Source organism: Filicampus tigris, chromosome 9 (genome assembly GCF_054856515.1).
Source record: "Filicampus tigris isolate MCC_2025a chromosome 9, RoL_Ftig_1.0, whole genome shotgun sequence".
NCBI classification, from domain to species: domain Eukaryota; kingdom Metazoa; phylum Chordata; class Actinopteri; order Syngnathiformes; family Syngnathidae; genus Filicampus; species Filicampus tigris.
The window spans coordinates 8,936,695-8,959,503 of record NC_141225.1 but is presented as its reverse complement, the minus strand read 5'-3'; the positions used below and the strand labels follow the sequence as shown (position 1 = coordinate 8,959,503).

Here is a 22,809-nt window from a genome sequence, read left to right as displayed (position 1 = left end):
GAGTGCTACACGGTTACATTTTCTGTTACCGTTGAGTAGTGCTGCTTTATCGTTCCAAGACAGCGTACCTGTTTTTGCTCCTCTCCGAGGCCGTCCCACATGGAAGCGACGATCTTGGACACGTCCCCAAACGTGGCGTTGGGATTCTGCCCCTTGATGGCCGCTTGGGTGTCCCTGAAGAAGAGCGCGTACGCCGACACGGGCTTGGTGGGTTCGTTGGGGTCCTTCTTCTTCTTCTTCTTCTGCGGTTTGGGCTTGGGCTTCATCATCTCGGAGGATGGCCGTTTTTCGCCCGTCATCTGGAAAAAAAAGAAAAACAAGGCGAATGAAAGCGCAGTTAAAAAAACCCACCTCCTCATCCACTATGTTCTGAAGAACTCTGAAGAGAAGCACTTGCCTATTGCTATACCAGCATGACGCAATAGCCAATTCCATTAAATCTTTTTCAACAAGTTATAAAAAAAATAAAAAATTGGACATTTCTGGGCAAGAGGAATTTTAAATCACCTGCTGGATCTGCTCCAGCTTTGATGGTGGTCTCACAAGCGAAGTGGAGAGTGCAAATGGAATTACTTACCGATAGCGAGCGCAAGAGAGATGCTAATCATTTTTATTCGCACACGCAGAGAAGGGGATAATATTCTGCGATAGTCTGCTCTTCTAATATCTAATAGTGCTAAGAGCGCCAAAGCGCTCATTTGCATCCAGCCATGTATGTGTAGCTCAGCGTGTTCTCTGATGAAAACAAAAGCGCATTCACTCACACACGTTGGCCAATAGGCAATTTACGACAACAGGTTTACAATTTAGCATTTGAATGAATGCAAAAAAAAAAGCACCCTTCGAGGTAACCCTTTCGATATGCAAAATACATATCAAGTTCTCCATCTGGGCCCATTATTATATTATGAGGATTTGCATTATCCGTCCATCCATTTTTCTTAGTAAAAGAAGCGGACGGGTTGACAATCAATCACAGGGTCCCTCCATCCATTTATTATACGACTTGTTCTCATTAGTGTTACAGCTGAGCTGGAGACTATTGCAGCTGACTTTTGATGAGAGAAGTGGCGGACACCCTTGACTGGTCGCGTGAATGGCAGGGCACATCGCAGACAAACAACCATTCCCACTCACATTCAACTGTATGGCTAATAAGAGTCTTCAATTAAGGAGCATCTGTTTGCAGTAGCAGGAAAACATACAAACTCAAACGCGGAACCTCTGACTGCGAGGCAGAAGCGCGAAACACACACTATTGTGCTGCTTGGAATGACATCGTAAATATGTATATCTGACTCATACACAACCACTTTCCTTTTACAAACACGTCATTATCAAACAGCCGTAGTGACATCAGGTTACCATTTCAGCAGCGAGGCACCTTGCAGTCAACAGTAAAAGCTGTGGATTTTGGCGGCGTCGAGCAGGATAAAAATACATCAAGTTGAAGTTGCTATTTGAAAACGTAAAATAATTGAACTCTTGACATAAAAAGATTGTACACGTTTTTGTTACGATAAATGCGGCATTTTCAATGGGATGTTCTTTTGTGTGCAGCCTTGCCCAATTTTAACGATGATGAATAACTTCTGCCGAACTGGACCTTTAATTCATTCGACAGATCCAAAATGCCTTGAACCCCCCCTGCCCAAAGATTGAATCGGACAAAAAGTCCCGACGACATCTTCAGGTTTGCTACCGCGAGCCACGTCAGTACCTTTGAATGAGGATCAGTCTCCTCCTCCTGATTGGAGCTGGAGGGGGAGGGCGTGGCCGATTTGCTTCCGGGAGGTGAGGGGGAACCGTGGGGAAGCACGCTGCGGCCCACCTGAGGGTTCAGCTGGGACAGCGCGCTCATTGGGTTGGCCAGTATTGTGGGCGAGCGGTTAATCAGGGCGTGGTTACGGGCGGGGTCGTAACGAACGGCGTCCGGGTGGTGCTGCTGGTGGTGGTGGTGATGGTGTTGTTGCTGTTGTTGGTGGAGGTGGTGGTGGTGGTGATGGTGCATAGCCATCTCGTGCATCTGGGGTGAGAGAAGAAGACCAGCTTTACTACAGTATCATCTTCTCTGCAGCCCAAGAATATGCAAATGCCAATCAGCCAAATATGCAAATCGACGAGGAAATGGCATTTGTCAATTTGTGAGAGGCTGGATAATGAATATGACAAAAGAATGTGAGCGTAAGGAGGGAAAAAAAAACCCTCTTACGGTACTGTAAGTGTGTCGCTGAACAGAGGCTGTGGGGTGCTGTTGGCATTTTTTTCCATTGACCTTCACATCAGGACAAAGTACTAATCTGGGGATATGGTAATTAATGTAGTAATTATCCCTAATGCTGTCTTTGAAGAGACTAAAATTGCAAATGCTGATACCTATCCCAGATAGTAACCAGCAGAGGTGGAAGAGTACACTGAAAATGTACACTGTATCTTCGGTTTTATGCCTGTGAATATTTTCCATTCATCAAGTTCATTGTATTCTCACGGCATTGAAATCGCCCCCCGAAAATTACAGTTGGCGACCCTGTTTTCCAGACCCTGTACCGGGTTTTGAGGTTCAACATACAATATGGACTGTATTATTTTTAACTGAACCACAAACACGTGGCGCGATTATCAAGGAAGAAGCGGATTGCCACAAAGAGAGGAAACGGGCAACAATAAAGGAGATAGTGTGAATATTTTTAAGAGGCCGTTGACAATGATTAATCGCCCCATTCGCTGGCTGCAATCGTGCTTTTCGGAGACAGAGACTCTCTACGCTTTGCTGTCTAAACACAAGGACGCATGAAAATATAAATCTAAGTATGACTGTAAAACACAGTAAATAGCTACACTATATTGTAATGGTCTGGTTAGGTAGGGTTAACTTCACTTTTTGTGAAAGCGTATGCATTTTTGATTGTCTGTTACATCGGCAACATTACTCTTCACAAGCGATTACAATTTTGAATCGCAGCAAAACCAGTGCGCTGACGAAAGCCCTGCAGACTGCGCATCAATTCAGTCGGGTTGGGCAGCATCGCTCAGTCCACACCTTGAACTTAAGCACAACAAAGAATGTTCTTCAGCCTCCATTTTTCCTTCAAGGGTGTCACAGAAGACTCTCACCGCGTCGTGCTCTTAGCGCTTTTAAAAGACCCCGAACAATAAGCACATCAAAAGCGTTTCTTGGAGATGCGTCGAGACAGAACGGCAGAGGGATGCTTTTAATGCGGCCATAAATGGGGAAACGTTTGGCAATTTACTCGATCAGAAAGTGATGAGCCAGCATTTGTAAGCGCTTTTTAGTTTTTTTTTTTTTTTTAAACATTTATGACTTAAATAATACATTGCACATTAGCGCCGGAGCTGGAAAAGATCAAATCGAAAGGCCGCTGCGTATATGAGGTCTTGATAAACACGAGTAGAGGTTTAAAGATGAAGGCTCTCTAATCATAATAGGCCTCCAGCGTATTGCCTGAGTAAAAAAAAAAAAAAAAAAAAAAAAGCACAACAACAAAGTGATGCCGCATGAGGCTCAAAGTCATCATTTTCTGTGTTTGCCGCCATGAACAAAGACATTCCTTTTGCATTTCGAATAACTTCCAATCATAATTCAAAACACTTTTTTTCAGCATGGTGAAATAGCCTCATGAAAATAAGTGAATAAAAGAGTAAAGGGGGGAGTAGGAAATAGAAACCCATTAATTTTCCATTTTTCATGGGCTTGCTCTTTATGGGTCCTCACAAGCCAAGAAGCGTTGAAAAACCAATTAATCAAACATGAATGGCCTATCATAGCCGCCGCGCTTCTATTTCCATAGCAACAGCCTCCTGGCGCACACAGAAAAAAATGGTCACCTTTTAATGGGTGCCACCATGTTTAATGTAAACAACAAGATCAGCTACTTGGAATAGAACAAACCAGCGTTACCGCACATTCACGTTGGCATAATTGTTCTTTCAGCAAATGTGTTTGACGTCGGAATTACTTTTGATTGGCTTCGATATATTCTCCATGCAGAAAGCAGAACAAACCCGCTCACTGTGCTGCTGCTGGTTTGTGAATCGCACATACATACATTTTTTTCCCTCCCCCCTCCCGCCATCATCATTCATGCTGGTTCTCATAGCTCACAGCATTCACTGTTTTTACATTCCAGTTGAGAGTCGTGCCCCATGACTAATGAAGCGGTTAGTCGTCGTGAAACTGAAAAAACAAGACTTTTGTGTGCGTGTCACACGCACGTCTGTGAGTCAAATAGCGGTAGAGGAATAAAGGAGAATGCAAGAACTGTATGCAGTTGCACTTTCCCTTTAAAATTCACTGAAAGGGTCAGCTTTACAGGTGCCATGTATGCTGTGCAGATGGTTTGTGTGGTGGAAAAGATGAGAAAAAGTCGAAAAAAAAGTCGGCTATATTTTTGTTTATGTTGAGGAGTTGCATTTATATTTTTTACATATATGTACACACTCAACCGCCCCTCCCCATACACACACAAATAATGAGCACTTTCTCCGCTTTAAATGTCAGCTTTACAGATGCCACACCTGCAGTGCAGCTGGTGTGTGTTGTGGTAGAGTTAAAAAAAAAAAAAAGTAAGAACAATTCCGGTTTGATGGCCAGTAAAGCTCATTGTTGTAATTGTGACATTGCCTCTATAAATATAGTAGTACTAGCTCTGAAAACCCATCTGTAGACATCATCTTGCCTTGCATGCAGTGAGTGTAGTTGTCAAGACTATCAAAGGTTTGTGCCTTTTAGTGTGCATTCACAAAGCTGTTGAGGTTTCCGGTATTTGGATAATTAGATGCGTGGTGACATCAGCGCTTTCAATTGCTTTCGACACAAACGGGCATGGGGCGGTGAGTCTTGAATGTTAGATGTATGGTATATTTTGGGGAAAATTAATTAATTTATTTATATATTTATAAGTTTGGCAAAGCAAAGAAGCCCAAAATAAACTGCCACCATTGGTTTTTCCCCCCGATAAGAAAGAAGGTACGGTTTGCTTCCAGTGTGAAAACACTGGTACACAGACACCTCAAATTCCCAACAACCTCCCGTCAGGTCATGTAATTGCGATAGATCTGGTGGATGGCTAATCAAGTTCATGTTTTTACTGAAAACTTACAGTCTTTATTTTGCAAACATGGCAAGCAGCCAGCCAGATTCCATTTGCTATATGTGCTCAGAAACATGATGGAAATACTCAGTTAGATTTTAGGGTAAAAACATACATACTCACAATAAGAGCCTTGTGGAACTCCCCAATTTGTCAACTCAACTCTGCCTGGCAAGTTGTTTGTTGCTTTTTGGTCTGTTGGGTCAGTGCCAATTTAGAAGACAGGACAACAGTGGTCCGTCTTTGTGTAATACATCATCACGAGTCATTACATTTAGCCAGAGACTTAAAAATCACTGTCACATTGTGATTAATTCATTAAAAGAATCTGCATTTAATTACTTTAAAATGAAAGGTGCATCATTATAAATCGGCGGCATTGAGCGGCAGCCATTTCAAGCCAGTCACAGACGACTGTACAAACATTATGAAAGACTGAGACAGAGGTTGCCAGTTGCCATAGGTACTGTATGCTAATTCATAATGGCATGGTTTTATTTCTGAGCGAGGAGACGAGGGAGAACATTGAGTTACAGGAATTTATCGGTCAGCGCGCTCTCTGCTTTTAGCATGAATGACTCTCTGGCACTGAGATGATTTCGCTCATAGCGGAAGCAAATGTCCCACAATGAAGCTGGCCCCTTTCAGCAGAGCTTTGAATACATTTCTATTGACATACATCAAATAAAAATCCATGAACAGCACCCTGCAAAGGCTTAAGCTACTGTGAAATCAGTGAATAATGGATAGAATAAGAAATGGAAGTTGAATTCCGATCCAGAACCGGTGAACACATTGTAAAAATAATTAGAGGTGCAACAATTAATCGACAATCAACTTAATCAACAACAATTTTGATCAATTACTCTTTTAGGGACGGAATTTCAGTCTCGCATTGCTGTAGTCCTACATGGAAGTGGACTGATTATCGTTGTGTTTAATCAAAATGACATTTTCAAACATTTCTGCTTTTACTTTGGAAAACAATGATCAACATTTTTGCCTCTTTTCTGATCTCTTACAGACCAAACCAGAAACTGAATGATAGACAATTTGTTTGTGCATTTTCTGCATTTTCTGTAATTTCAGGGAAATTACAAAGGTTTTTCTTTGAGTAAAACAATGCCTGAAAAACAATGCTACACAACAAATTAAAACCTGATCTGAGGGGGTATCAGCCTCTCAGCATGTTAAATTGGAGTCAAATTTGGAGCAGTCTTAATTCAATATAGTTGAAGTTTGCACTACACTGAAATTGGTTCAGAGTTGCTAGTTTTGTTCAACCTTTCATTTGACAATAGTATATTTTCTAAAACATTTTTTTTGCCTGAAAACACAAATGTTGAAAAACATGGATCGAGTGTTTGTTTACAAAGAGACATTGCTACCTACTGGCCTGGCATGCATATTACAGGATATTCTGTTACTAGTTAAGTAAACCATGTAACTAAATATTTGTTCAAATACATTCAATACATTTTGGTAAACGGATTTAAAACGTTATTTAAATCCCACTTAACTACTTTAACTTTTTTTCTTTTTTCATGATTGAAGACGATCTACTAACTAAGACTAAAACTGAGATTAGACTAAGACTATCTTTGTATCCCTTTAGGGTATATTCAATATATGGATTTTTTTTTGTTTTTCGTTTTTTTACCAAAATGTAATCTTTGTGGGAAAATAATTCATAGCTAAAAACCAAGGTTGATATAACCGAAAGACTAGGCACAAATAAACCCACAATCAAAACCCAACTTCCTCGACAGAGGTTTCATTCAATGGAAGAGAGAGTAGCCAAAGTACTCAGAAAAATTACCCAAAAATGACCGCATGACGTCAAATCCATCCTCCAAAGATAGTGAGCTAGGTAAATCGTTTGTCTATTGCGGTGGCGAGCGTCCAAGCGCGGCTAAACATGTGATGTAAAGGCAGGAAATGGGCGGTGAGCACGCTTCTCCTCCTCCGCCCGCCGCCGTCTTTACGCCTGTCGTGTTTGCATTCTTGCCTTGTACATCACAGTCAAATGGGAGTCAAATAACAAAAGGCTTTCCAATTATGTGCAGCACGTTGGGGGCCCGAGATGGAATATCACAAAGGCATTGTTCCCTTTTGCTCCGCGCCCGACCTCACCTCCAATTGCCTGCACCATTTGATTTAGCTAAGGGGATTTGACCAGCAGCACTGAGATGAGATGGCGGGGTGCAGGGTGCTATTCAGATACAAGGGGCTGAAAGATTTAAAGCAGAGTCTAAAACACCTCACCTTGGCGTGTCCTCCTGAGGAATAGCTTCTTCTCTTTATCCCCTCCCCCACAACTTATTAGCGTCATATATTTTTTATTCATTATTGACTGGAGTCCTTTCTGCCATGCCTCAATCAATCATCTTATTCCACATCAAACTGTAAAATGGGCGCTGAAAATGAAGTCCATTAATGATAAAACTACACATTATTCATTGTTTGGTCTGGTTTAATAAGCTCTGTCCAATTTTGTGTTGGTTTTTAATACACGGTGGTCATGTGACTATTCCCATGGATGTACCCGTCATATTTTGGTTAGAATATATACAACTGTGGGTAGTTTTACCAAAATAGGGTGGTAACAAAGAAAAAAAATACCAGTTGGAAATATACAAACAAATAAAATCACAACCAAAATGTTAACTTCCTTGGTGGAGGTTTCAGGTTTAATTATATGACAATATTGTAGTATATTATTAAAATGATGTGTGGAAAAAAAAATCAGTCCTCTTTGGCTACATCACCTCTAATTAGATTTTTAATAAATACCGCGCCAGAGGAAAAACAACCAATCAGAGACAGAAGGTGTGTCTGACATGGTGTCAATCAGTCCCATGAACTTGCAGGTACACTCACAGTGTGCAGAATCCCACAGCATCGCTCCGGTACCCATTACTTCTGGCTTGAGGAGCTTGGCCAAAACTGTCGCGGAATAGCCACCTCCGGTTTGGAACAAAATGCAAAATAAAGATTGGAGCTGGCTCTCCACAGGTATCTGAGAGGATTGAAAATCAACACTAAATTTGTAATCCTGCTTGTTAGGTAAGATGCCTTTCATGCAAATGGCGCGTATTTGATTCCTGCTCAGTGCACCAATACTGAACCACTACCGATTGCAAGCCCGGACATAAATGGATGGGTTGTGATTGTTCTACTGATAGCTTGAGCAGGTAGGTAAAGTGTTAAAGTGTATCATGGGAGTGTACAATGAAGTCCATTAATGACTCCACATTATTCACTGTTTGGACTGTTTTAATAAGCTCCGTCCCATCCTGCGTCTTTTTTGTATTTTTTTAAATACACGGTGATCATGTGACAGGGCGCACACAAACGCACACTCCGCCTCCTCCTGGCTGCTTGACTGGAGCCATCTTGTTTAGAGTGATGGCTCACTCGCGCAGGTTCACGGCCGCTATTGTAAAATCAGCCAGCGTTTAATTGAAACAAATGACTATAATAATAGAACATTATCCCTGCAGGCACCCAGCCGTGACAGCTTTAATTAGAGGAGCGCTCGGGAGCCATCCTTCAAAAAGCGCAGTAAACACGAGCCTGCGGGCTCAGGGGTTGTAGAGGGGAAGCTGTGCGCGTGTGTGGGGGTCCCTCGCAAGCTCCTCAAAGCTACTCGTCGTTTGCCCCCAGGGCACGGCGCGCTAACGATGTCAAGTCGCTGCCGCTGCCTCCTCATGCACCCTCTCCCCATCGTGTCTTTGCTTTATCAAGCTTTGCATGCCCACGGGGGTCATTTGCACTGAATTAATCTGCCAGCCGATTTATGAATCACACATTGGAAGCGAACGCTGCTTTTCCTTGTGACATCACGCAGATGCTGAGTCAAGACATACTGGTAGCTTAATTGGAGGCCATTTGAAGATGGATTTCAGTCCTACTGTATATATTAGGGCAATCAGCATTGAATATGATCCATGTTTCAGCCAAGTGGACTTCCATTTTCTTCCTTTATATTAAATAGTAGGGTTGTACTATATATATGGTATACATAACAGACGCTATAAATTTGGCCTATGATAGATTTGGACTCTACCAACCAATCGCAATAACGCTTGTTAGTGACATACGTCATCATATTTACTTCTGTGTGAAGATGTCTTCAACCACATCTGACAATGGAGCTGGAAGCACTGTTTTTAATCAACTAACATACACCTTAGCTTCAGAACTACCAAGGGAATGATAGATGCTAAGCTAACGTGCTGTGAGTCTGCACCACCTACAAGCTGTGGTTGGCTAGTTCGCGCGGCTAACACTGTCCTTTCACGGTGCGCAGCTGCCACTAAGCCTGGCCTTCATGGTGGCGGATAAGTTAGACTTATCACAAGTATCGTTATCAGTCAAGGAAGTAAGGGAGTAAGCAACAGGAGAAGAGGTAGAAGGCATGCTAACCGAGTTGCTAATGTGAAATGTAGACCACAATAAGTGCTTCGGTGGCACAATACACTTTTCAAAGAAGTCTGGGGAGGGTAATCAACTTTGAACAGCAAATCACCAGGTGAATTATTAAATCTCGAGAGAGAATGCTTTACAACAAGCTACACAGAAAACATAGACCTCCAAAAACCAAAATGAATCAATGTCAATGCTCATGTCAGCCAGGAGAGCTTCGCAATAACAAAACTGCATTCTATTTTTGGTTTTGTGTTTTTTTTTTCCAATTCATTTTTTATCAGTTAGGCTTTGTTAAGGGACTATATACTGCAACTCATTCAGAAAATACCTCCATTATAATTTTTACACTTAAGTTTATATTGCCATATATAGTGTACCGTTATCATGAAGGGATTTAGTTTATACCGCGATTACTGATGTACAATATGCAATTTCAGGCCATACAGCCGAGGCCTATTCCACAGTCAAAAATTGAGACAAGCAGCTAGGATTTTATTTTTCTTTATTTGGCTGCGTATCACGTGTGCAGCACCTGTGTGCGACGTATTACTGGTAAATCCAATTTCGACACCGTTTGGCTGACTCTGACCTGAAATACTGACGAAAGCTCACAGACGGACTAACGCACCGCCGAATGTCCACCTCTGGTACAATTAGAATCAATTATTTAACATATAATGCTTCACAAAGATAATGTGCCCTACAACCTGGTGTGCCTTATGTATGAAAATGTTTTAAAATAGTCCCGTTCATTCATATTGCACCTAATAATACGGTGCGCCTGGTAGTCTGAAAAGTACGGCACCTGTTACCCGTCGCTGTCTCACAGCTGTCTCCTCCATGTCCAGAAATGACTTTTTCAAATTTCTGATTGGCTGAAAAGGCCAAGGGTTATGCACTTGACACCCTGTCAACGTCAACACAAAATATAAATGATTTGGACTTTTTTTTTTTTTTTTAAATCAGCTTCTTACATGTGGACTGCAGTTCAGTTCAGTTCAACAGCCACAAGCAAAACAATAAAACACTTCTTGTACTCATGCTCAAATGTGATCACATGACATCATTCTGGCAGGCAAACAGAAATACCTCGCAAATGAGCAAAAACTGGACTGAATAGGCAATTTAGTCCAAGTATATCTCCAACTAGCCACACAGCTGAAATGGACCTTGACACAACAGTAGTCACAGCCAAGTCGATAACACGCCAACATTTTGTAAAAGACGGCTGGCTTTAAAGATGTGCCAGACACCCAAAAGCTGGTGTTTTTTTCTCGTTCTTTCTTTTTTTTTTCATCTTTTGTAGCTCTTGTACTGGTGGTTGTTTCGGTGTTGTGTCTGTTATGCTGTTTTTGCACAGGAGGCTGATGGTCACGGCTGTGATGAATGGCTTGTTTCATCCCGATGCAATGTTGTTATTACTAAAATGATTTTATTTCCTCCGCCAAGCTGGGTAACAACAAGAAAGAACGACTGTTTTGACTGCCATTTGTTAGGTTCATGCAAAACATGTACATTTTGGCACAAAGTTGGACGTAAAGCTTTAAATAATTGAGCTTTTTTAATTGTGCTTTTGTTGATATGAGTCACAAAGGACCTGTTGCACTGACACAAAATCACGCTTGTTAAATCGCAATGTTGATCTCCACAGACCAGGAAGTAAATAGTTACTGTGATGTAACAGTGGGGCTAATTTACAGGACATAACAACTGCCCCCACACCATGCATTGCCTCAGATGATGTGACCAGTTAGGCTGGGTGAAGATCCAAAGCCATTTTCAACTGTATGAAATACAATCATGAACAAACAACCCACAACCCCCACTGGTGTGACACCCTTGGTATTACGTCAAAGCCAAATGATAAGTAAAGCTGCATTGATTTTTTTTTGTTGGATGCACAGAGTAGCGTTTGCTAGCAGCATTAGCTTCTGATAAGTAGCACAAACTTGATTGCTTGTTGAAGTTGTCAACATGCCACGGTGGGCAATATTTGTGTTTGGTGTCATGTTCATGAGCTACATACATACGTACACAGCGTGTAGTGGCTGAAGTGCTGCCTCAAAGTGAAAACGCTTGTCTTTACGGGCACTTTTCTCCCGATTCTGGGCTCTGCTCCTGCAAGTACTGTATATGCCACCCTACTTGCAAAACTCAAGCTCTGCCCCTGGTCGTCATGACAACAAAACCCAGAGTATACAGTCGCTCACTTGCATGAGACAGCAGCCCCTAAAAGCCGGCTAATTTCAACCTGACAAAAATAAGTGTGTATAGCGTGCTATATTTCTTGATCCTTGGGTTATTATAACGAAGATATATCCCAGAAATGTTATTGACACACCTGGAGCCCTTTTTAAATAATTGTGAAAATGCATAATAGGTCTCCTTTAAATAGACTGATTGATTCCATGACTGATGTAGAATATGTCTCCAGGTGGTTATATCCAACCATCTAAGGACTTTAGGGGGTAGAGGGAGATGCTCAGGGCAACGTGACAACAAGGCAGGTAGTAATGTCATGATGTCCCCCTTGGCGACATCCTCCATGATGCTCATTACAGCTGATGTTAGAACCTCCTTATCTTTTATTTCTCTCTCCTCTTCCTCCCTTCCTTTCTTCTGTGCCCCCCCAAATCCCTCCCCCTGCCCGGGCGTGTCTCGGCACTCACCTCGCAAAAAGCGGGGCGCGCCTCCCGGAGAGAATCGCATGTCCCGTCTTACATGACAGTTGTGAGAAGGACGCACCAGCCCTGACAAGCAGACGGCACAAAAAGGATGCTCGGATAATGAGGCTCCTCACTGCCGTGTCAAACGCACTTTGAGTTTGACACCCCCTCACCATCACCCCTCAGATATAAACGGAAAAAATAAAAGTGAGCATAGATGCAGGAGTAATGAACAGGGAAAACAAAACAAAACAACAAAAAAAAGAGAGAAAAGTGCATCTAGATTCTTGCATAGAAGCAGAAGAGCTGATGTGATGCAGCTTTGGACATGTGCAATGACATACAAGCATGTATATTTCGTTCAAATTCACATAATTCAGGTTCCTGCCGATTTTCCGCCTGTCCATTCTCAGTTCCGCGGGGCCCCATTTTAGGGCCAAGCCTCAAAGTCAGAGGAAGTCTAACATTTTGATTCGAATGGCTGGTTGGATGATCACTACCTGCCCTCATTCAGGCTAGTGTCATCCTAACTAAGCCTTGTTGCGTGAACGGATGAAACCCGCTCGGATGAGAGGCGAAACGTCTTCTAAGACAATCAGAACATTCCAGTTGCGATCGCTTCAGTCAGAGGAGTTGAAAGTCTTCACATTCATTGCTTTTTAATCAAGTGTAAAAGTAATGGTTTCAAAACTACTGGAAGTATAAAAGCAAAAGAAATGCAAGGGGAAAATTGCATTAAGGACAAAAGCTTAGGCTATTGTGCACTACCCCAGCTCCCCACGCGTTTACCACTGAGCAGCAACGTGTTTCATGGAGTAGAAGATGTGATAACTAGTTACTTAAAATACTGTAATGGTACAAAATGTCAAACTTTAGCGGTGTGTTAACAATAATCTCTATTGGAAGGTAAGTGTGCATCCAAACTGTACTGCAGGAAACTGTGAGGCCCACAGACTTGAGATGACCACTGGCCAAAAGTAATGGAGATGGAAGAGATGAAGTAAAACGTAGGCTGAAAAATAAACACTCTAGTAAAGTATACTGTAAATACGCCAAATTTCAACTTAAGTAAGGTATACATTTTAGTTACTTGACACCTCTGGATTCAATGCCCTGAGAATGAAATGCCCTGGATAAATGAGTATTCACCCGCATGGACTGGAATTAAGGAGGATTTCTCCAAAATGTACATCTTGGTTACATAAATCATGTTGTACCTTGGGGCAGACTGAGTGTGTCCTCGAGATGACGGTTTGGTGGCACAGTAGGGGGTAGTAGAAGCTAGTAGCAGAGGTTGGTGGGCAGAGCGGCGCTCATTTCTGAGTGAGATGACATGGGCCGGCTATTCACCACCACCGGGGGCAGAATATTCCCGCTGATGAAAGCGGAATGAGGCGATAGGCCACAGTGCAATATGGACATGATTTCATGGCATGATAACACCCAGCAGGGGCCCTCGGCGGGCTCCAATATGAGACGCCTTATCTGCGCCATGTATCTGCCTCATAATGCCGGCGATCTGCCGCGGCCGCATCTGTTTCTTCTTCACTTGAGTGCCGCCGTTGATCACATCTGCGGCACGGAATGAAGATGGTGACGACGACGACAAAAACAACAACAACAACAGGTGTGCGGTAGCTCATCTTTCGCAACGTTGTTTTTGAAATGTGATGTGATGAATTATCTAAATTGAACATTTTCTTCCACAGAGATTATCCGCGATGGCCCAGATAAGCAACATTATTGCAAGTGCTTTTTTTTGGAGTGGTGCTAACATATTGAAGCCCGTGTTTGTACATAGGTTGAAATTACACTTGCGATGTGAAGGGAATGCAATTTAAAAGTTGGTTTCCTGCTTAATTTAATACGGCCTCTTTAGAATTTCTGATTAAAATGGAAGAAATGAAGTCAGGGCCCATATCCTCTGATTGCCTTAAGACATTAATTGACTTTTATAACACAAAAAAAGATGAGCCGCCAACCTAAGCGGCAATAAATATCCCTTTAAAATGATGAGAATGGAAAATAACCGCTATTTCTTAATGTACAACTACAGTTTCATATCACACTGCCGGGAAGAAGAAGAAGAAAAAAAAATAAGCCACTTTCTCCTGGGAGATGAGAAAAGAATTGAATTCTTCCTTATCGGTCATCTATTTTTCCACAGAATGCTATTACTCGCTGCCTGCCGTCGCTAGGCAACAGGACATATTAATAGGAGCCTTTTATTAGCCAGGCTTTACCAGTGCAGTACTAAAATGAGGAAGTGAAAAACATGAATGTGTTACATAAATCTAGGGATCCTTTCTTGGTTTGTACAATTTCTGTCTTTGGCCATTCAGGCTTCATATATGGGGGACGGACATGCAAAAATAAATAATCAAATATTTAATACGTCATACAATATCATCTATAACACAATACAATTTATAATACGTAGATAGACATACAGACATAACCATACATTTACATCATATAATTTCTATGGCACCTCGTCTAATCTTGAATGTAAGATTCTGATCTAATCTAACATAATAGATTAGTAGTATAGCATAATGTAAATAAAATCATATACTATCATACAATACAATACATTAGTAATATATGATATATCCATCCATCCATTATCTGAGTCGCTTATCCTCACGAGGGTAATCTTATAATAATATGTACAAAATAAAATGTACAATATTACAATAATGTACAGTCGACCCTTGCGCAGTCACAGTTTGGCACATACAGATTTGCAAATTCGCTGATTAAAAAAACATTTTTTTTTTCAATGTTTTAAAAATATTTTGGAGTGTTTTTTTGGGGGGGGCGTACCCCCCCACCCCCCAATATACATGGAAAGAAAGAATAGAATATTTATCAGAATTTTTTGCTGATTTTTATCGGGTTTTGAAGTTTCCCCCCCCCCACAATTATATGCAGATTTTCGCTATTTGGGGGTTGGGCCCTACCCTGGCGAATAGCCAGGTTAGACTGTAATGAATTATAAGGTAGTACAATACGAAATAATAAATATAATATAATACAATATAATATAATATAATATAATATAATATAATATAATATAATATAATATAATATAATATAATATAATATAATATAATATAATATAATATAATATCATATAATATCATATAATATAATATCATATAATATAATACAATACAATATAATATAATATAATATAATATAATATAATATAATATAATATAATATAATATAATATAATATAATAACATCAACAATAACAGTACTACCTGCACTACTATCAATAGAACAACAATAACAACAACAACTACTGCTACTACTACTACTACCAATCAATCTGAAAAATATTTAAATATACTGTATATACAACTACTGTTTTACAGGAATGGCCCAGGCGTTTGTTATTCCAAGTGAGCAATCAACATTGGAATAACTAATAAAGTTCCGCTCTGTTGCTGAGACTCAATGAACAGTAGAGAAAAGCACCAGACGTTCACCATCATTTTTCTGCATATGCTTTCTAATCCCCGACACCAAATGACTTCAAAGAACATTTTTTTTCATTCCTCATTTGAAAGGAAGGGAAAGAAAGTCTAGAAAAAGCAAAAGAATATTCAAAATGCAGAAAGTCCATCAAGTAATATTGCACTTTGAAATTGGAAAAGTCTCATGCAATTCTCTTTTTTGTGTCATTAGCTTCTCTTCAATCCGCCACGTTTCTTGTTTGCAGAAACATTGATAGTGAAGAAGTATGCGTTCACACACACCTCTGTCCATTTTATTCCTCATTAATTCACAGCAGCTTGTCTGTGACAAGTTCACTTGACATCGCCGCTCAAATTTCATTCGCGCCGGCTCAACTGATGCGCCAACACCTGCCAGGAGCACTTCATTGCTCACCAGGAAAAATAAAGCCATTGTGGAGAAGAAAAAATAAAAAAATAAAAGCATGTGGCAATTTAACGCGACAATCAAGATGGGATTAATTATCAGTGACCGCCATCAATGAACCATTTCTCACATGCAACCAAAGACAAATTTTAAAAATATCCATCCATCCATCCATTATCTGTACCGCTTCTCCTCACAAGGGTCGCGGGGCGTGCTGGAGCCTATCCCAGCTGTCTTTGGGCAGTAGGCGGGGGACACCCTGAACTGGTTGCCAGCCAATCGCAGGGCACACAGAGACAAACATCCGCACTCACAATCACACCTAGGGACAATTTAGAGTATCCAATCAACTTACCATGCATGTTTTTGGAATGTGGGAGGAAACCGGAGTTTCCCGGAGAAAACCCACGCAGGCACGGGGAGAACATGCAAACTCCACACAGGGAGGCCGGAGCCGGGATCGAACCCACGACCTCTGAACTGTGAGGCGGACGTGCTAACCAGTCGACCACCGTGCCGCCTATTTTAAAAATATGTTGTATTGTTATGTGACCCCTTCAATTGGCTGGCAACCAGTTCAAGGTGTACCGCGCCTACTGCCCGATGACAGCTGGGATAGGCTCCAGCACGCCCGCGACCCTTGTGAGGATATACCTTTGTGAAATACACAATGATGAAGAATTACAGCATATTGTACACACACACTCATTTTGTCTTTCTAAAATCAGCACGAGCCACCTAGCCCACAGCTGGACCAAGGGCAAGTGTGGCTTTTATTTCCATGGCAACCGGAGGCAGCGTCTTGCAACCGGAATGGTGTGCACATGCGAGCGAGCTCAGAGTGTGGAGAGCAACAAAAGTGAGCGCCCGTAAAGACAATAGAACCATTTTTAAGACTTTCCCATACCATTAGAAATTCAATTTAATACTAATTTCACAATGTTCCCTTGTTTTTAGATTCATGGATGAAACCCTGGCATTTCTTCTCCCGTTAAATACTTGTTCTCCTTTCGTGTAAATGATACTTGTCGGTCGCTTATTCGCCACTATGAAGGTGAAGATTAGGGACTTTTAGAGGAGCGGCTGCTGTTTAGCTGCTACATTAGCCAAACAGCTAGCCGCGGACTCATGGAGTTGCGAAGCTACTTATGTAAACGGCGATGACGTCAACAAATATTATCGCAATTGGTTGGCTGGTAGGGTGCATATGCCAGCCAATCATAAACTGTGATAGATTCAGATTCACTTGAAAACTCAAAGTTTATCTCCCGCGCATTTCCGGACTATTTTAGAAATACAAATACCAACAGCTCGTAACAAATACGGCCAACCAGGAACACCTGGCATCTCTGTATAAAGTCAAATAAACAAAACACGATGACACCTGCGACGGCACTGCGTTGACGGCGTCTGCTAATATGTAGCAGTCTATGCGTGGACATCTCCCAGTATGATTATACATTCATCATCTGCTCCGTATTCAAACGAGCACACTGGAGGCACTCTGACGAGAGCTAATATCTCACGCGCCATTGAGCAAAAGAGGCTGAGGCCATTTAAATTTCTTTTTCAATAACGCCTAATAGAAAATGAAGCGCTCCCATTCAAATAGACGGTGGCCAGCACAATTGTGAGGTTATGCACAGCCGTATGACATATATATGGGTTGTGTTCTCTTTTTTGTTGTTGTTGTCAAAGTCCAGACTAACAGACAAAAAAGAAGACCACTCAGTAAGTCCGGCAGAGATGAGCATCTCCGCCCGGCTGCTTTGATAAGATCAGTGCAACTTGAGCACGGCTATTAAATGTCTAATGTGTTTTGGAATCTGGAGATGCAATGACAGTGGGGCATGGACAGAGAGGTCCCGTCGAGGGCAGCGGAGCGTCACGGACACGGAGCTCGTATGAAGGCCACATATCAGCTTCTAACCCCAAAAAATAAAATAGGATTAACTATTCACAAAATTAAGGCATTTGTGGTTTTGTTGATGTTTTGGGGGTTATTGGGAGTTAACAGAAGAGAGATAACGGAGATGACGATGTTGTACGATTGGTCGTTATATTCCAAATTCAGTGATATTGCTCATTCTTACTATGAAAGCAAAAATCCTTAAAATGAGCAATCTTTGATGCCTTAGGCAAAAATAGCTTGCCGATTTAGCAATGCCCATCTGTCCTGGATCCATCCATCCATCCATTATCGATACCGCTTATCCTCACAAGGGTTGCGGGGCGCGCTGGAGCCTATCCCAGCTGTCTTCGGGCAGTAGGCGGGGGACACCCTGAATTGGTTGCCAGCCAATCGCAGTCCTGGATACATGCAAAGTCAAAGCCTTCGAGCCCTGGAATTCATCCACAATGGATGGTTCAAACCAAAATGGCTGACTTCCTGCGCAGTTTCAGGTATGTGCCCTTGATACCTTTTTCCTACATGACAGACATGTACAACTACTTTTGTTTTGATTGTTAAAACTGATGTGATATTTTTTTTCCCCTAACTTTCCAGGGAGCACGACTGAGCGAGTTTTGTGGGGTCGTTTCCTAAACCCCTAAAATACATACATTTTCACGAGGATACAAGCATGCACCAAAGTTGCATGCAAAGAATGTTAACATAAAAGCTGATCCTCTAGTTGGCTATGAGAAAAGTGTCTGTGTCGTCATGGCAACCATGGATCACCCTTTTCTAAGGGTTTTAAACATGCCAGGACGCTTCTTGTCTGTTAGCTTCTATGCTAATGTTATTATTCAGAGTCATGTACGATGTTTCACCATTGCACTCTGTTTGGCAGATATCCGATACACATTCTATTTTTCTCCATATTTGGCCGAGACTTTATTTCGATGTGAAGATACCACATTCCATCCATTTCCTATTAACGTATATCCAAATAGTGCCCCTTGAGAGTCCAAAAATGTGATTGTGTCATGAACCATGGAGTGTACATCCAGCCAGAGAAAAGTCAATATAAACTCTGTTTAGTTCAGCAATCTAAACATGCGCTGCCTCTTGTGCATCTAATAGCTCCCCGAATGTTTACCTATCACCGCAATAGGTCTCCTCTCATTCTTCCACTCAATTCTCTGCATAATTAGCCCATTTACTTTATGCTTTTATGCGAGCACCTGCGACGAAACACTCTCATCGCCCTTGTACAAGCACCATACCGAGCTCGATGTTATTTCACTCAAGTGAATTACTTCTAAAATACACAATGATGAAATCCACATATGCTCATTTAGAGTCACCTCTTTGCAATTTCTTCTTTTTCACCCCACCCTTCCATCTCCATTCTCTCCATCCAAGTCTATTGCACTCTTCTTTTCATTGCCCAGCTCACGTATTGAATCTGCCTGATGAAAACAGATCTCACTGCAGCACCACAATAGAATGGCTGATGCAGGAAAGATGAACCCTAATGGATTTTTTTCAACGTGCTCAAGATTGAATATAAGCCCCTGACCTCCAGATGTAGTGGATCCATTTCAACAGCAGAGATATTGTTTATGGTGCTCACACACACACGCATAGACATACAGGGGCACAGAGCAGCGTCCACCTAGGCAAAATGAAATGATCTCATCTCGGAGAGACCAAAATTAAGAATGAACCCTCTTTACTGTCCGTCGTGCTACTCGTATCGACGGCGTCTTGTGTTTGAACTTTGGAGTTTGCTTAATTACTCCGGTCGACTGAGTGTGTCAAGGTGAGGCAGACATTTAATAGAAATTCCTTCTCCGCACAAATGAACCTTGCTCCGCTACGCTTTGGTAGCTTCGCCAGGCAGCAGACTATTTGATTTAGACCTTTGTGATTTTCAGCAGCAAAGCTTGAAAGCTCAAAAAAAGAAATGTGTGCGCCGAGGAAACATCAAGAAGCTATTTAAAGTATCCAAATTGCTGTCAGCTATACCTTCCTTTCATTTGGATCAATCTATCTCTAAAAATGCCAAACAAATGATGGTTATCACCGGATATGAGAACGACAAATCTGCATATGCAGTACACATACTGAAATGAAAGCTCTTACACTGCCACCTAATCGGGTATTGCATCTATACACTTCTGGTTACAGCTATGATTTGCCCACAAACAATGACAAAAATCAAACCTTCTTGCATTTAGCATCACCCATTTGTACAGTATTTTTGGTTGAAATTTGGTAGCTCATTCTTGAACGGCACTTGTAGATGGCCCGACTCACCCTGAAATGGCTTCTTCAAAACCAAATAGCAGAACTCAGAAGAACAAAATGTATTCAAGAATGAAAAAAAAACACCACCAATTTTAATATTTTCAATTTGTAAAGTTTTAGTGGCAAAATGCCACCATTTGGGGGCCGTCTGGAGCCCTGCACTAAGTGAAGTTCCAGTGCCTATATTTTGGAGTGATGTTAGAGTTTATGTTTTATGGCGAATTATCAAAATTCTCCATCATGCATCACCGACACACCCTGACGAAAATTCGAATTCTTCGCAATCTTACGCCCGCCCAGTATGCATGGATCATAATGAACAGAAATTGGACGAAATCTCTAGGATGGATTTGTCTTTAAAGGCCAAAATAACTTTTCATAATGACCAAATCAAACAGATTTGGCTTCTTGTCACTTTTTTTTTTTTTCTTTTCATCTACGCTTGATAGACATGCCGACCAAAGTTCATGTTGCTAAGTGAATCTGGCTTCGGGGGCAGAATTTTGGAGTGACATTATTAGAGTTTTGTATTTTATGGTGATCTTTGCGTCCATGCTCTGGCAACAGTCTATGACAATAATTGTTGTTCTTCCCAATCTAGCCTTGAGCATCCATCTACTATGCACATTTCAAATTTATCAGCCATCGGATAAAATCTCTGGGGTCCGTTTCTTTTTTTGAGGACCTGTGGAAACGGCTAAAATGACCTTATATTGGCCGCTTCCAACCAAAACGGCCGTCTTCCTGTGCCTTTCATGGCCGGACTTCTTGAGACTTTTTTGTGTAACTACTCATGAGAGATATGTCTATCAAAGTTCATGTTGCTAAGTGAATTTGGCTTCGGGGGTGGAATTTTGGATTGAAGTTAGATGTTTTGACTTTCATGGCAAGTCATCAAACTTCGAACTTTGACAGTTTGGAGGTGGAAATGTCTAAAATGACCGTCTAATGACCACTACCAACTAAAACTGCAGACATACCATGTCTGTTCAGGCATAGCTCCTTGAGACATTTTAATTCATCTACTCATGATAGACATGCATACCCAATTTCATGTCGCTTGTGAAATTGTCTCCAAGGGTTGAATTATAAAAATATATAAAATCCACTAGGTGCTACGGAGCATATTTTGGGGGTTATTTCTACTAATAAATGCAATCTTAACATTATTCATGATACGGAGCTTTAGTGCAAATGCCTGCACTATGTTTTTCGTGGCGTTAAAAAATACCCTGAGTCGCAGATGAAGCACTGTCTCTGGTAAAGGTCACAACCAAAATGTGACTTGTGCATTAAGATAAATGACATGAATCCAATTCCCCAGGTGGTGGTGGGGGCTTTTTACCGATATTCCACATAATCTACAGCACCGTAGTTATATTTTAGATATATATCAAGCTATGTGCTGACTGCTGTTTGGCTCTATATCACATCTGCGCATAAAAAAACGCTCCAATACATTCTGCTTGACCTTGATCTGAATCTGTGTGTATATATACTGTACAATGTACCCTCTTTTCTTTTCATTAGCAGGCTGCTCACTCAAAACAATATGCTGGCTGGGATAATATGAAGCACCGTTAAGCCAATAAACTGATAGCAAAGCCTGAGAATCAAGGATCATCATATTAGATTTTTTTTTCTACTATCGGTCAATCCTGGTGGTACAGAACCACCCTTAACTCCCTTCCATAACAGTGTGTGTGGCTTTTTTGTGTTTTTTTTTTCTCACTACAGAAGGAGGACAGTTATGTCTACTAGAAAAAAATGTGATGATACCATAGCTGGAATTTAAGCAAAATTGTCTATACAGAAGGGTATTGCCTAAAATAATATTTCCAGTATTTGTTATTCTTTTTTCGCAGAGTTTCATCAGCAGGTTGAACAGAGATGCAGAGAGACTTGAAGAGTGAGTAAGAGAATGGCGTATAGTAGATGTGGACATCCTTGGAAATGTAATGGTGGACTGAATAATAAATACAGCTTGACTAAAAAACTATAAATAATAGGGATGTAACGATTCACTCAAGCCCCGATTCGATTTGATTTTCAGTTCCCGATTTTCGATTCGATTAATAATATATATATTAATAAACATATAAAATGCAAAATATATAATATATTTTATATTTAGCCATAACTACCTTGTAAAGGAGCATAAATATATCCAAAACATCACACAAAAAAAAGGCCACTAAATTTTTGGAATTTATCTTAGCGAGAGGTCCCCACTTTTAAGTTGACTTTGCTTGTATACAAATATTGGGGTCTGAAGTGTCTGCCACTAGTTATGCGTGACATTACATAACCAAATCAGTCGGTTGTGAGTTGCTTATTTCTGAAAATGTAAACATAATACAGCCCCCACACAGAGTTTCTCCTGCCCACGACTCGGCAGTTAGGCTTGGGGAAGATCCTAAGCCATGACCAGATGATGCGTAAATGCTATACAAGTAACAAAATCTAAGCAGAGGTGCAGCAAGTGTGGTTGGAAGCAAATCTTAGCTTTAGCAGC

General features: G+C 41.2%; 1 protein-coding gene across 2 annotated transcripts in view; it reads right to left on the bottom strand.

Moving 5' to 3' along the window:
• The window catches only part of tox2 (TOX high mobility group box family member 2), a 111,447-nt gene that overhangs the window by 15,548 nt on the left and 73,090 nt on the right, over nt 1–22,809 (bottom strand). Inside the window, exons 5-6 of one of the 2 annotated variants that reach the window (XM_086041538.1) lie at nt 1,721–2,026; nt 69–299 (exon numbers count right to left, since the gene is read on the bottom strand). In XM_086041538.1, coding sequence (XP_085897664.1) covers nt 69–299; nt 1,721–2,026 — 537 coding nt within the window. The remainder of the gene's footprint in view (nt 1–68; nt 300–1,720; nt 2,027–22,809) is intronic. The other variant, XM_086041539.1, reaches the window with a different exon arrangement.